Here is a 17045-nt window from a genome sequence, read left to right as displayed (position 1 = left end):
GCTGACCGTCTAGAACTACTGGACTGTCTACTCTCTCTCTACTTTCTGTTGTGCTGTCTAAAACTATTGGATCCTCTCTCTCTCCTCTCTGTTGGACGGTCTAAAACTACTGGACCATGTACTCTCTCTCTTCTCCCTGCGGGGCCCTCTAAAATGATTGGACCCTGTACTCTCTCTCTACTCTCTGTGGGGCCGTCTGCAACTATTGGACCCTCTACTCTCTCTCTACTCTCTGTGGGGCCGTCTAAAACTACTCGACCCTCTACTCTCTCTACTCTCTGTTGCGCCGTCTAAAACTATTGGACCCTCTACTCTCTCTCTACTCTCTGTTGGGCCATCTAAAACTACTGGACCCTCTACTCTCCCTCTCTATTCTCTATTGGGCTGTCTAAAACTCCTGGACACTCTACTCTCTCTCTACTCTCTGTGGGGCTGTCTAAAACTACTGGACCCTCTACTCTCTCTCTTCTCTCTGTTGAGCCGTCGAAAACTACTGGACCCTCTACTCTCTCTCTTCTCTCTGATGGGCTGTCTAAAACTATTGGACCCTCTACTCTCGATACTCTCTGTTTAGGTGTCTAAAACTACTGGACCCTGTACTCTATCTCTACTCTCTGTTGGGCTATCTAAAACTAATGGACCCTCTACTCTCTCGCTACCCTCTGTTGCGCCGTCTAAAACTACTGGACCGTGTACTCTCTCTCTACTCTCTGTGGGGCCGTCTAAATCTACTGGACCCTCTACTCTCTCTCTTCTCTCTACTGGGCCGTCTAAAACTATTGTACCCTCTACTCTCTCTACTCTCTGTTGAGTCATCTAAAACTATTGGAGCCTGTACTCTCTCTCTACTCTCTGTTGGGCTATCTAAAACTAATGGACCCTCTACTCTCTCGCTACTCTCTGTTGCGCCGTCTAAAACTACTGGACCGTGTACTCTCTCTCTACTCTCTGTGGGGCCGTCTAAATCTACTGGACCCTGTACTCTCTTCTCTCTGTTGGGCCGTCTAAAACTATTGTACCCTCTACTCTCTCTACTCTCTGTTGAGTCATCTAAAACTATTGGAGCCTGTACTCTCTCTCTACTCTCTGTTGGACTATCTGAAACTAATGGACCCTCTACTCTCTGTCTACTCTCTGTTGCTCCATCTAAAGCTATTGGACCCTATACTCTCTCTCTACTCTTTGTTGGGCCGTCTAAAACTACTGGACCCTGTACTCTCCCTCTCTATTTTCTATTGGGCTATCTAAAACTCCTGGACCCTCTACTCTCTCTCTACTCTCTGCGGGGCCGTCTAAAACTACTGGACACTGTACTCTCTCTACTCTCTGTTGTGCAATCTAAAACTACTGGACCCCCTACTCTCTTTCAACTCTCTGTTGGGCAGACTAAAACTGTTGGACCCTCTACTCTCTCTCTATTCGCTGTTGGGCCGTCTAAAACTACTGCACCCTCTACTCTCTCTCTACTCTCTGTGGGACCGTCTAAAACTACTGGACACTGTACTCTCTCTACTCTCTGTTGTGCAATCTAAAACTACTGGACCCCCTACTTTCTTTCAACTCTCTGTTGGGCAGACTAAAACTGTTGGACCCTCTACTCTCTCTCTATTCGCTATTGGTCGTCTAGAACTACTGGACCGTCTACGCTCTCTCTACTTTTTGTTGCGCTGTCTAAAACTATTGAATCCTCTACTCTCTCTCTCCTCTCTGTTGGACGGTCTAAAACTACTGGACCATGTACTCTCTCTCTACTCCCTGCGGTGCCCTCTAAAATTACTGGACCCTGTACTCTCTCTCGACTCTCTGTGGGGCCGTCTGAAACTATTGGACCCTCTACTCTCTCTCTACTCTCTGTTGGGCTGTCAAAAACTATTGGACCCTCCTCTCTCTCTCTACTCTCTGTTGCACCATATAAAGCTAGTGGGCCCTCTACCCTCTACTCTCTGTTGGGCCGTCTAAAACTACTGGACCCTCTATTCTCTTTCTCTACTCTCTGTTACGCCGTCTAAAACTATTGGACCCTCTACTCTTTCTCTACTCTCCGTTGGGCCGTCTAAAACTATTGGACCGTGTACTCTCTCTCCTCCCTGTGGGGCCTTCTAAAACTATTGGACACTGTACTCTATCTCTACTCTCTGTGGGGCCGTCTAAAACTATTGGACCCTCTACTCTCGGTTAGGCCATCTAAATCTATTGGACCCTCTACTCTCTCTCTACTCTCTGTTGTGCCATCTAAAAGTACTGGACCCTCCCCTCTCTCTCTCTCTACTCTCTGATGGGCTGTCTAAAACTACTGGACCCTCTACTCTCTGTTGCACCGACTAAAACTACTGGACCCTGTACTCTCTCTCTCCTCTCTGTTGGGCAGTCGAAAACTACTGGACCCTGTAGTCTCTCTCAACTCTCTGTTGTGCCATCTAAAAGTACTGGACCCTCCCCTCTCTCTCTCTACTGTCTGTTGGGCCCACTAAAACTATTGGGCGCTCTACTCTCTCACTCCTCTCTGTTGGGCCGTCTAAATCTATTGGACCCTCTACTCTCTCTCTACTCTCTGTTGTGCCATCTAAAAGTACTGGACCCTCCCCTCTCTCTCTCCTCTCTCAGATGGGCCGTCTAAAACTATTGGACCCTCTACTCTCTGTTGCACCGACTAAAACTATTGGACCCTGTACTCTCTCGCTACTCTCTGTTGGGCAGTCGAAAACTACTGGACCCTGTAGTCTCTCTCAACTCTCTGCGGGGCCGTCTAAAACTATTGGACCCTGTACTCTCTCTCTACTCTCTGTGGGGTCCTCTAAAACCTTTTGTCCCTGTATTCCATTTCTACTCTCTGTTTTGGTCATCTAACACCTTTGCCCTGTACCACCTTTGGATACTGCACTCTGTCTGTGCTGTCTGTGGAGTTCTCTTACACCTTCTGGCTCTGTACTTACTATGTGTTCTCTGTGGCACCCTTGAATACCTTTAAAAGTTTGGATCTAGTACAGGATCCAAATGTTTCCGCCTTCTGAAACCTCTGGACATCTGTACTGTTGGAGGATTTGACAACTCTGACATTGTATAGGGTAAAAAGTCTTGACAGGGCTTAAACCTTTCAACCCTGGACTATCTCTATGCTGTTGAACCCTCCAAAGAGGTTGGACCCTGTACCTCCATGTGTACCTGAGTGGGGTTGCTTAGTTCAGGACAGCTGTCGCAGGCATCTCCGACTCCATCTTTGTCACGGTCTGTCTGCATTGGATTCGGCACCTTTGGACAGTTGTCCAAGACGTTGGGAATACCTGCATTTACACACACACACACACACACACACACACACACACACACACACACACACACACACACACACACACACACACACACACACACACACACACACACACACACAATGGCAGCACATCTCAAGATGGCAGCATATCCGTCTACCTGTCTGTCAGTGTAAGTTGCTTGGGTGTTGACTGAGCTATTTCGCTAACTTATTTGTTGAGTGGTATCAGATCAACAACAAGCCACGTCTGGCTAGTCGTGGAAAACACACAAAAATAAATTTGCCACGGATATCATTCTTCAACTGCATCTGAATAGTGGCGAAAGTCTGACTTACTCCGTGCTGATTCAGTGGATCAATATTAATTGTATTGCATTTGTTTTAAATCGCGACCAGTCCTGACTTTAACTTACTTAACGTTCACAGCATTATCTTGCTGTCAACAGTTGCCGTGAAACATGCACAGACAATAACCCAGTCAAACAGGCACTAGTTGGGATCTTAATTTTAATAGGTATTGTCCAATTTGGCTGATGCAAAATTCTAAGGTGTTAAATGTACCACATTTTATTAATTTGTTCAGTGCATTTAACTGGTTGTCGTTCCTGTGTGATCATCATTTTTACATATAGTGTTATGAACTTGAAACCAACTCCTAAACCTCGTTCTTCTTACTTTCAGGAAATGTACACCCTAACCCTGATCCAATCAATCAATTCAATCAATTTTATTTATATAGCACCAAATCACAACAAAGAGTTGCCCCAAGGCGCTTTATATTGTAAGGCAAGGCCATACAATAATTACATAAAAACCCCAACGGTCAAAACGACCCCCTGTGAGCAAGCACTTGGTGACAGTGGGAAGGAAAAACTCCCTTTTAACAGGAAGAAATCTCCAGCAGAACCAGGCTCAGGGAGGGGCAGTCTTCTGCTGGGACTGGTTGGGGCTGAGGGAGAGAACCAGGAAAAAGACATGCTGTGGAGGGGAGCAGAGATCAATCACTAATGATTAAATGCAGAGTGGTGCATACAGAGCAAAAAGAGAAAGAAACACTCAGTGCATCATGGGAACCCCCCAGCAGTCTACGTCTATAGCAGCATAACTAAGGGATGGTTCAGGGTCACCTGATCCAGCCCTAACTATAAGCTTTAGCAAAAAGGAAAGTTTTAAGCCTAATCTTAAAAGTAGAGAGGGTGTCTGTCTCCCTGATCTGAATTGGGAGCTGGTTCCACAGGAGAGGAGCCTGAAAGCTGAAGGCTCTGCCTCCCATTCTACTCTTACAAACCCTAGGAACTACAAGTAAGCCTGCAGTCTGAGAGCGAAGTGCTCTATTGGGGTGATATGGTACTACGAGGTCCCTAAGATAAGATGGGACCTGATTATTCAAAACCTTATAGTAAGAAGAAGAATTTTAAATTCTATTCTAGAATTAACAGGAAGCCAATGAAGAGAGGCCAATATGGGTGAGATATGCTCTCTCCTTCTAGTCCCCGTCAGTACTCTAGCTGCAGCATTTTGAATTAACTGAAGGCTTTTTAGGGAACTTTTAGGACAACCTGATAATAATGAAATACAATAGTCCAGCCTAGAGGAAATAAATGCATGAATTAGTTTTTCAGCATCACTCTGAGACAAGACCTTTCTGATTTTAGAGATATTGCGTAAATGCAAAAAAGCAGTCCTACATATTTGTTTAATATGCGCTTTGAATGACATATCCTGATCAAAAATGACTCCAAGATTTCTCACAGTATTACTAGAGGTCAGGGTAATGCCATCCAGAGTAAGGATCTGGTTAGACACCATGTTTCTAAGATTTGTGGGGCCAAGTACAATAACTTCAGTTTTATCTGAGTTTAAAAGCAGGAAATTAGAGGTCATCCATGTCTTTATGTCTGTAAGACAATCCTGCAGTTTAGCTAATTGGTGTGTGTCCTCTGGCTTCATGGATAGATAAAGCTGGGTATCATCTGCGTAACAATGAAAATTTAAGCAATACCGTCTAATAATACTGCCTAAGGGAAGCATGTATAAAGTGAATAAAATTGGTCCTAGCACAGAACCTTGTGGAACTCCATAATTAACTTTAGTCTGTGAAGAAGATTCCCCATTTACATGAACAAATTGTAATCTATTAGACAAATATGATTCAAACCACTGCAGCGCAGTGCCTTTAATACCTATGGCATGCTCTAATCTCTGTAATAAAATTTTATGGTCAACTGTATCAAAAGCAGCACTGAGGTCTAACAGAACAAGCACAGAGATGAGTCCACTGTCCGAGGCCATAAGAAGATCATTTGTAACCTTCACTAATGCTGTTTCTGTACTATGATGAATTCTAAAACCTGACTGAAACTCTTCAAATAGACCATTCCTCTGCAGATGATCAGTTAGCTGTTTTACAACTACCCTTTCAAGAATTTTTGAGAGAAAAGGAAGGTTGGAGATTGGCCTATAATTAGCTAAGATAGCTGGGTCAAGTGATGGCTTTTTAAGTAATGGTTTAATTACTGCCACCTTAAAAGCCTGTGGTACATAGCCAACTAACAAAGATAGATTGATCATATTTAAGATCGAAGCATTAAATAATGGTAGGGCTTCCTTGAGCAGCCTGGTAGGAATGGGGTCTAATAAACATGTTGATGGTTTGGATGAAGTAACTAATGAAAATAACTCAGACAGAACAATCGGAGAGAAAGAGTCTAACCAAATACCGGCATCACTGAAAGCAGCCAAAGATAACGATACGTCTTTGGGATGGTTATGAGTAATTTTTTCTCTAATAGTTAAAATTTTGTTAGCAAAGAAAGTCATGAAGTCATTACTAGTTAAAGTTAATGGAATACTCAGCTCAATAGAGCTCTGACTCTTTGTCAGCCTGGCTACAGTGCTGAAAAGAAACCTGGGGTTGTTCTTATTTTCTTCAATTAGTGATGAGTAGAAAGATGTCCTAGCTTTACGGAGGGCTTTTTTTATAGAGCAACAGACTCTTTTTCCAGGCTAAGTGAAGATCTTCTAAATTAGTGAGACGCCATTTCCTCTCCAACTTACGGGTTATCTGCTTTAAGCTATTGAAATGTACCAAAATGTACCAAAAAACACACCAGAAAAGCAAAATATATACAATGGGTACAGGTTACAGTCACTCACAATGACTAACAGTCCCCACACTGTTATTATGTCATTATGTCCACATGATGACAGCAAGCAGACACACATGCGTCACAGTGGGCAGTTGTTAGTCCATGTCTATCCAAACACAGTACATGTTGTCCAGCTGGGACATCCAGAACGACAGATCTTTCAGCCGCTGTGATGCACAAATAGTTGTAGCAATAGGTGTACTAGGCAGCTGTAATTTTACACATTTTGCACACAACTCCTGTTTCATACGCAGCCCTTTCAGCTAAGCAGGCAAGTGACTCCAAGATCCCCTGTGGAGAGCTACTTCTGTTATGTAAACAAGGAAGTCTCAGAACACATAGACAGCAAATATGCAAACACAAGAATGTGGCTAGCCAAGTCAGCTAGCCAGGGTCATTTGACTCTCCGTGGGCTTTACAAGTAGAAGAGAAAAGCTTGGACCTCCGAGTGTTAATTCATAATTGGGAATATTCCTAATTCACAATTGGTTTTGGTTTCGAGTGAAGCTTCAAAAAGTGTTTTTCACTGCTGTAAGCCATAATCAAGGTCAAATTGCCCACTGTTTTTTCTCCTGAGGAATGTGGCCTTGGTGAGATATTCGGCTCTTCATATCTCAACCCACATAGACAATATCCATGGTAACGAACAGACTTCTGAAGCATGGTTCCACTCCCTTCCCCCTACCCCCTCCCTTCCCTGATCAACACCTCCCCTCTCCAGTGCCGTCAACGTCACTTTCCCAAGCTGGCTGACTGGCGGCGTAACTAAAGGTTGCAGCGGCTGTAACACACCACATCGCCTCAATTTTTCTTTTTCACTTCAATTTTTTTATTTTTTTTTGCCTCCTTGCTCTCGGCCGAGACGGTCGCATTTTTCTCTTCTCCCTCTCTCCTTATCGTTCCTGCTTCTGTGGTGTGTTGTCTGTGAGGCTGCCAGCTTTGCTCTTCTGGAAACAGCAAAAATGGATCTGTTAAAGTGGTCTCTGAATGCAATTGACACTATTTTTTCTACAAGACACTCGGGAGCGGAGGACCCGACCTGTCCTGCCAGGACACATGTGATGGGTTACGTGATGGACAGTTGGAGGAAATGGCAGGTCATGTGTCTTTACACGCTGTCTGTGGAGGACGTTGAAGATGTGTATATATTTGGCATGGTGGTGACCGGGTTCCTGCTGTGTGGAGCGGGCATAGCACTGGTTTACGGGAAAATTAAGAAAGTGGAAGCGGCAATAATTGGCCCATCCAGGCTGCCCCACATGATTGATTCGATTGGAAGGGCAGTGTCAGCTCAGTCGGCGGGTGTTAACCGCGCATTGGAAACCATCTCTGGAAGGATGACTGCACTGGAAAACCGCATTGATCGTCAGTAATGACCACATCTCCTCTCCTAACTCAGATGTATTGGAAGCCATTCTGTCTCAGACTGTGGAATCTTTCAGGCGTCTGCTAATCTGGATTTTCATTCGGCTTCCCAAAACACAGCTGCACTTCAAGGCCACTGTGATAAAAACCTCCTGGAGAAGAACAACGCTCATGCCTCACCCCCCCGGTCTTCCCCCGCCCTCAGCTTCTCCAGCTCTGACGTTGACTGTGGACAGTGGACTGTTCAGGGCTGGGCCCCTCCTCCCTCCAGAACGGATGAGCAAGGCCGTTGATGGCGCCTAAAGGCGGCCTCCGGGTGTTCTGTCTGATAACTGGACTCTTATAAATCTCGGTCCTCGTCTCTCGTCCTGTTGTTGTGTGTGATCATTGTTCATTGTGCTGATGGGTTTTTTCCTGCATTGTTGCTGCATGATTCAATGCAGCAGCAATGAAGGTTTTTCTTTACCAAGTCTTACCTTGTGTGTGCTTTTTATATGTGTTCATGTACCGGGCCGGCTTATGTGTGTTGTTTGTGTGTGTCGTCTGTCGTCATGAGGCCGGTCATAGTTTTGCTCAGCCCTGCTGTTGACCTAAGGCAGGACATACATCTGGAGCTGGTCCCCGGGCGCCTAAAGGCGACGTCTGCTCCTAACTGGCAATTAGGATGGGTTAAATGCAGTAAACACATTTCATTGTGCAGGGAACATGTTCCTTTGTGCATATGACAAATGACAATAAAATTCTTTTGAATCCTTGAATCAGTTGGGAAAACGGACTGTTCAAGTTTTAGTGCACATAACAATGTCAAATGTATATGCAATCTATCTATCTATCTATCTATCTATCTATCTATCTATCTATCTATCTATCTATCTATCTATCTATCTATCTATCTATCTATCTACAACCCCAATTCCTGTGAAGTTGGGACGTTGTGTGAAATGTAAATTAAAACAGAATACAATGCTTTTCAAATCGTCTTCAACCTATATTCAGTTGAATACACCACAAAGACAAGATATTTAATGTTCAAACTGATAAACTTTATTGTTTTTGTGCAAATATTTGCTCATTTTGAAATGGATGCCTGCAACACGTTTCAAAAAAGCTGGGGCAGTGGTACAGTGAGGAAAATAAGTATTTGAACACCCTACGATTTTGCAAGTTCTCCCACTTAGAAATCATGAAGGGGTCTGAAATTTTCATCTTAGGTGCATGTCCACTGTGAGAGACATAATCTAAAAAAAAAAATCGGTAAATCACAATGTATGATTTTTTTAAATAATTTATTTGTATGTTACTGCTACAAATAAGTATTTGAACACCTACCAACCAGCAAGAATTATGTCTCTCGCAGACCTGTTAATTTTTCTTTAAGAAACCCTCTTATTCTGCACTCTTTACCTGTATTAATTGCACCTGGTTGAACTTGTTACCTGTATAAAAGACACCTGTTCACATAATCAATCACACTCCAACCTGTCCACCATAGCCAAGACCAAAGATCTGTGTAAGGACACCAGGGACAAAACTGTAGACCTGCACAAGGCTGGGATGGACTACAGGACAACAGACAAGCAGCTTGGTAGAAGACAACAACTGTTATGATTATTTATTAGAAAGTGGAAGAAACACAAGATGACTGTCAATCTCCCTCAGTCTGGGATTCTATGCAAGATCTCACTTTGTGGGGTAAGGATGATTCTGAGAAAGCTCAGAACTACACAGGAGGACCTGGTCAATGACCTGAAGAGAGCTGGGACCACAGTCACAAAGATTACATTAGTAACACATGATGCTGTCATGGTTTAAAATCCTGCAGGGCAGCAAGGTCCCCCTGCTCAAGCCAGCACATTTCCAGGCCCGTTTGAAGTTCACCAGTGACCATCTGGATGATCCAGAGGAGGCATGGGAGAAGGTCATGTGGTCAGATGAGACCAGAAAAGAGCTTTTTGGAATCAACTCCACTTACCATGTTTAGAGGATGAGAACAACCCCAAGAAAACCATCCCAACCGTGAAGCATGGGGGTGGAAACATCATACTCTGGGGGTGCTCTTCTGCAAAGGGGACAGGACGAGTGCACCATATTGAAGGAAGGATGGATGGGGTCATGTATTGTGAGATTTTGGCAAACAACCTCCTTCCCTCAGTAAGAGCATTGACAATGACCCCAAACACACAGCCAGGGCAACTAAGGAGGGGCTCTGTAAGAAGCATTTCAAGGTCCTGGAGTGGCCTGGCCAGTCTCCAGACCTGAACTCAATAGAAAATCTTTGGAGGGAGCTGAAACTCCAAACCTGAAAGATCTGGAGAAGATCTGTATGGAGGAGTGGACCAAAATCCCTGCTGCAGTGTGTGAAAACTTGGTCAATAACTACAGGAAACATTTGACCTCTGTAATTGCAAACAAAGGCTACTGTACCAAATATTAACATTGATTTTCACAGGTGTTCAAATACTTATTTGCAGCAGTAACATACAAATAAATTATTAAAAAAATCATACATTGTGATTTCCGGTTTTTCTTTTTTAGATTATGTCTCTCACAGTGGACATGCACCTAAGATAAAAATTTCAGACCCCTCCATGATCTCTAAGTGGGAGAACTTGCAAAATCGCAGGGTGTTCAAATACTTATTTTCCTCACTGTATGTTTACCACTGTGTTACATCACCTTTCCTTCTAACAACACTCAATAAGCATTTGGGAACTGAGGACACTCATGATTAGGTATTAAAGGAGCATCCCCAAAAGTCTCAGCTGTTCACAGGCGAGGATCACCACTTTGTGAACAACTGCATGAAAAATAGTCCAACAGTTTAAGAACAATGTTTCTCAATGTTCACTTGCAAGGAATTTAGAGATTCCATCATCTTCTTATCTTTTCTTCTTCTTTGTCTATCGGCTGTTCCCGTTAGGGGTCACCACAGCAGATTAATCGTTTCCATCTCACCCTGTCCTCTGTATCTTCCTCTGTCACACTAACCACCTGCATGTCCTCCCTCAGCACATCCATAGACCTTCTCTTTGGCCTCCCTCTTCTCCTCCTGCCTGGTGGCTCCATCCTCAGCATCCTTCTCCCTATATACCCTGGGTCCCTCCTCTGCACATGTCCAAACCATCTCAGTCTCGCCTCTCTGAGTTTGTCTCCAAACCGTCCCACCTGAGCTGTCCCTCTGATATGTTCATTCCTAATCTTGTCCATTCTTGTCACTCCCAAAGAGAATCTCAACATCTTCAGCTCTGCCACCTCCAGCTCTGCCTCCTGTCTTTTTGTTAGTGCCACTGTCTCTAAACCATACAACATAGCTGGTCTCACTACTGTCTTGTAAACTTTCCCCTTCACTTGCTGATATTCTTCGGTCACAAATCACTCCTGCCACCTTTCTCCACCCACTCCACCCTGCCTGCACTCTCTTCTTCACCTCTCTCCATTACTTTGAACAGTTGACCCCAAATATTTAAACTCATCTACTTTCACCACTTCTACTCCTTGTAACTGCACTATTCTACTGGGCTCACTTTCATTCACACACAAGGACTCAGTCTTGCTTCTACTGACTTTCATTCCCCTTCTCTCCAAAGCATATCTCCACTTCTCCAGACTAGACTCAACTTGCTCTCTACTCTCACTACAGATCACAATGTCATCTGCAAACATCATAGTCCATGGGGACTACTGTCTGATCTCATCTGTCAACCTGTCCATCACCACTGCAAACAAAAAAGGGCTCAGAGCTGATCCTTGGTGTAACCCCACCTCCACCTTGAATGAGTCTGTCATTCCAACTGCGCATCTCACCGCTGTCACACTATTCTTGTACAAGTCCTGCACTACCCTAACATACTTCTCTGCCACTCCAGACTTCCTCATACAACACCACTGCTCTTCTCTTGGCACCCTATCATAAGCTTTTTCTAAATCCACAAACACACAATGTAACTCTTTCTGTCCTTCTCTGTACTTCTCCAACAGTATTCTCAGAGTAAACATTGCATCTGTAGTGCTCTTTCTCAGCATGAAACCATATTGCTGCTCACAGATCTTCACCTGTTTTCTAAGCCTAGCTTCTACTACTCTTTCCCATAACTTCATGCTGTGGCTGATCAGCTTTATGTCTCTGTAGTTACTGCAGCTCTGCACATCACCCTTGTTCTTGAAAACAGGAACCAGCACACTTCGTCTCCACTCCTCAGGCATCCTCTCACTTTCCAAGATTTTATTAAACAATCTGGTTAGAAATTCTACTGCCATTTCTCCTAGACATTTCCATGCCTCGACTGGAATGTCATCTGGACCAACTGCCTTTCCACTCTTCATCCTCTTCATAGCAGCCCTCACTTCTTCCTTACTAATCTCTTGTACTTCCTGATTTACTCTCACCACATCGTCCAGCCTTTTCTCCCGCTCATTTTCTTTATTCATCAGCTCTTCAAAATATTCCCTCCACCTTCTCAGCACACACTCCTCACTTGTCAGCACATTACCATGTGCATCTTTTACCACCCTAACCTGCTGCACATCCTTTCCAGCTCTGTCCCTTTGTCTGGCCAATCGGTACAAGTCCTTTTTTTCCTTCCTTACTATTCAACTTCTTGTACAGCTCACAATATGCCTTTTCCTTCGCTTTTGCCACTTCTCTTTTCGCCTCACACCACATCTCCTTGTACTCCTGTCTACTTTCTTCATCTCTCCGACTACCCCAAAACTTTTCCGCCAACCTCTTTCCCCTTATGCTTTCCTGGACCTCTTCATTCCACCACTAAGTCTCGTCTTCCTTCCACTGTCCAGATGTCATACCCAGTACTGTCTTAGCTGTCTCCCTCACCACATCTGCAGTACTTTTCCAGTTGTCCAAAGTTGCTTCCCCTCCAACCAGTGCTTCTCTCACCTGCTCGCTAAATTTCACACAGTCTTCCTCCTTCAGCTTCCACCATCTGATCCTTTGTTGAGCTCTCACTCTCTTCTTCTTCTTTACCTTTAAAGTCATCCTACAAACAACATCCTATGCTGTCTAACGACACTCTCTCCTGCCACCACCTTACAGTCTCTGATTTCTTTTAGCTTGCATCTCCTATAAAGAATGTAGTCCACCTGTGTGTACCTTCCTCCACTCTTATATGTTACCCTGTGCTCCTCCCTTTTCTTAAAGTAGATATTCACCACAGCCATTTCCATCCTTTTTGCAAAATCAACTACCATCTGTCCTTCCCCATCCCTATCCTTGATACCATATCTACCCATTACTTCCTCATCACCTCTGTTCCCTTCACCAACATGCCCATTGAAGTCCGCTCCTATCATCAGTCTTTCATGCTGGGGTTCACTCTCCACCACCTCATCTAACACGCTCCAGAAATCTTCTTTCTCCTTCATCTCAAAACCTACCTGTGGGGCATATGCACTGATGATATTCATCATCACCCCTTCAATGTCCAACTTCACACTCATCACCCTGTCAGACACTCGCTTGACCTCCAACACACTTTTAACATACTCTTCCTTTAAAATGACCCCAACACCATTTCTCTTCCTGTCCTCACCATGGCACAACAACTTGTACCCACCGCCGCGATTCCATCATCTGCAGTCCATAATATAATCAGAAGATTCAAAGAATCTGGAGAACTTTCTACACGTAAGCGGCAAGGCTGAAAACCAACAATGAATGCCCGTGACCTTCCACTGCATTAAAAATTGACATCATTGTGTAAAGGATCTTACCGCGTGGGCTCAGGAACACTTCAGAAAACCACTGTCAGTTAACACAGTTCGTCGCTACATCTACAAGTGCAAGTTAAAACTCTACCATGCAACAACATCCAGAAATGCCGCCGCCTTCTCTTGGCCCGAGCTCATTTGAAATGGACAGGCGCAAAGTGGAAAAGTGTGCTGTGGTCTGATGAGTCCACATTTCAAATTGTTTTTGGAAATCATGGACGTCATGTCCTCTGGACAAAAGAGGATAAAGACCATCCAGATTGTTACCAGCGCAAAGTTCAAAAGCCAGCATCTGTGATGATATGGGTGTGTGTTAGTGCCCATGGCATGGACAACTTACACATCTGTGATGGCACCATCAATGCTGAAGGTCCATCCAGGTTTTGGAGCAACACATGCTGCCATCCAAGCAACGTCTTTTTCAGGGACGTCCCTGCTTATTTCAGCAAGACAATGCCAAGCCACATTCTGCACGTGTTACAACAGCGTGGCTTCATAGTAAAAGAGTGCAGGTACTAGACTGGCCTGTCTGCAGTCCAGACCTGTCGCCCATTGAAAATGTGTGGCGCATTATGAAGAACAAAATACGACAACGGAGACCCCGGACTGTTGAACAACTGAAGTCGTACATCAAGCAGGAATGGGAATAGAATTCCACCTCCAAAGCTTCAACAATTAGTGTCCTCAGTTCCCAAATGCTTATTGAGTGTTGTTAGAAGGAAAGGTGATGTAAACCAGTGGTAAACATACCACTGTCCCAGCTTTTTTGAAATGTGCTGCAGGCATCCATTTCAAAATGAGCAAATATTTGCACAAAAACAATAAAGTTTATCAGTTTGAACATTAAATATCTTGTCTTTGTGGTGTATTAAATTGAATATAGGTTGAAGAGGATTTGAAAATCATTCTGTTTTATTTACATTTTACACAACGTCCCAACTTCATTGGAATTGGGTTTGTTTATCATTGAGTGAACAATTTGCTTGCCTTGAAGCTGCAACATATAAACAATGTTGTTGCATGTTACAGACACCTCCCCACTCCCCACCCCACAAGCAAGCTGTGAGGCTTTTTCTTCATTATGTAACAATTTTAGATTTTAAGGAAATTCTCTTTATTGGAGATTTGAATTTGGATTAGTTGTCCCCTGTCTCTAATAGTTTTAAAGCCATTTGTAACTCCTTACCCAAATAATTGATAGCTCACCGAGACCGAATTGTAGTTGGCCGGAGAGATCCTCTATTTTTGATTTAATTTTAACAAACACACCCCACAAATACCCTGAAACTGGGGTCTTTGCTCATGATGTAAGTGACCATTGCCTCATAGCAACAGTCGGGTGAGCCAGGTTTCCAAGGACAAGGCCTCGAATTATACAGAAGGGAAAACCTCAGGCATGACCTTGGGCAGGTGGATTGGACCCGTATTATGCTATTTTGCGATATAGAATTGGCATGGAAGTTTTTTCACAATGCTTTTACTGACACAATAAATAAACATGCACCATTTCGTAAGTATCGGGTAAAAGGCCGCAATAAGCCGTGTTTTTCCACCCAGTTATCTTTCTTACAAAGAGAAAGGCATGTAGCCCGGGCTAAGGCCCGAAGCTCGAAGTTGGAGGCTGATTGGCTGACATTTAGAAGGCTTAGGAACCAATTTACCTCTTCTGTCAAAAAAGCTAAATCATAGTTTTATCTTCTAAAAATGACAAGTAATTTAAATGATCCAGAGAAGTTCTGGAAGGTAATATGAGGATGATCCAACCAGTAAACTGCCAGCATACACTGTGACAAGGTCTCAGGCTGTCACTGGCAGTTCTGCTATTTTGAATTCTTTTAATGAACATTTTGTTTCTTCAGGCTCCTTGTTTGAGTCATTATTTGAAAAGAAATCAGATAATCAAGGGCTTTTTTTCATAACCTTCAATCTCTTCAACTCCAACATTTAATCTGCCTCCTTTTGAGGTGACAGGAGTCCACAGAGCCTTAATAAAAGTGGACCCAGGCAAATCTGCTGGTCCTGATAAGCTGGAGCCTTATTTTTTTGAGGGCAGCTGCTGATTTAATCGCTGAACCCTTGACTCACATTTTAAATCTCTCATTGGTCAGTAATGAGATCCCCCATATTTGGAAATCTGCCTATGTCTTCCCACTCCTTAACTGGGTGATCGTTCGCTACTTAACAATTCTAGGCCAATTTTAAAACTGTCTGTTCTTGTTAAAGTGTTTGAAAAGTTGATCAGTGAGCAGCTCAAAAAATTTCTGGACACGTGGCCTGCTGTCACACTATCAGTCAGGTTTCAGGAAAAAAACAGCACAATTACTGCCGGTATCAAAGTGGCAAATGACATAAGTGAGACACTGGATTGTAAAAAATACTGTGCAGCCCTATTTTTAGATTTATCAAAAGCTTTTGATACGATCAATCATTTAATTTTATTACACAGGCTTCACAAAACTGGCTTATCTGAGCAAACTGTGAATTGGTTTTCCAATTATTTGACAAGAAGAACGCAGTGTTTCCAGTCTGCAGGGCATTCCTCTTCACTTCTCCCTGTTCGAAAGGGAGTTCCCCAGGGTTCCATTCTGGGGCCATTGCTCTTTTCTATTCATATCAATAATATCTGCGATAATGTACCTAATGTTGCTTATCATTTCTATGCTGATGACATAGGTCTGTACTCTTCCTCCTTTTGTGTTGTTAAAACTTTGGAGTTACTGCAATCAGCCTTTGACATTGTTCAAGCCCTTCTTACTCAGCTGAAGCTTGTTTTAAATGCAGACAAAACTAAATACATGATTTTTAAAAATGGAAAGAGTCTCCCAGACAACCTTTCTACTCTTTCCACTGCACAGGGGATCCAAATGAAAAGGTGAATGTTTTTAAGTATTTAGGTTTTATTTTAGAATGAAAACCTGTGTTTTAAACAACACATCAAAAAGGTAGTCAGCAAAATTAAAGTGAAATTAGGGTTTTTCTACAGAAATAAATCATGTTTTTCACTTCAGGTTAGGAAGCAGCTTATTTCTGCCACTTTATTACCCCTTTTTGATGATGGTGATCTGCTTTTTATGAACAATTCTGAAATTTGTTTGAAAAAACTGGACACTGTGTACCACTCAGCTCTATGTTTTGTTACCGGTTGTGGCAGTTGGGTCCACCACTGTGCACTGTGTGCTGTGGCAGATTGGCCAGACTGCTCACAGTTTCTCTCGGTAGTTGTCTTTCATTTATAAATCCCTGATTGGACTGGTTCCATCTTATTTATGTAATTTTATGATCAGGAAACAAAACACTCACTCCTTACGCTCACCAGATGTGCTGCTGATGGTGGTTCCCAAAGTGAGGACGGAACTTGGTAAAAAGACGTTTAAGTACTCAGCACCTTCTTCCTGGAATGAACTTCACAAAGAATTGAACTTAGCAGGACCGCTTTCATTTTGGAGAATTTAAACCCATCATATCCGACATGGTGACTGTGTGATTGTGTTTGATCTATGCTTGTTTTACACGCCTGCTCCTCACTGTTTTTCTTCTTT

At 43.4% G+C, this 17045-nt stretch overlaps 1 protein-coding gene across 1 annotated transcript in view; it reads right to left on the bottom strand.

The window, feature by feature from the left end:
* The window catches only part of thbs3a (thrombospondin 3a), a 122451-nt gene that overhangs the window by 45637 nt on the left and 59769 nt on the right, over positions 1-17045 (bottom strand). Inside the window, exon 15 of the mRNA XM_034173744.1 lies at positions 3163-3281. Coding sequence (XP_034029635.1) covers positions 3163-3281 — 119 coding nt within the window. The remainder of the gene's footprint in view (positions 1-3162; positions 3282-17045) is intronic.

This window comes from Thalassophryne amazonica, chromosome 7 (genome assembly GCF_902500255.1).
Source record: "Thalassophryne amazonica chromosome 7, fThaAma1.1, whole genome shotgun sequence".
NCBI classification, from domain to species: Eukaryota; Metazoa; Chordata; class Actinopteri; order Batrachoidiformes; family Batrachoididae; genus Thalassophryne; species Thalassophryne amazonica.
Note: the sequence above shows the minus strand (reverse complement) of the source record. Positions and strands in the feature narration are given on the sequence as shown.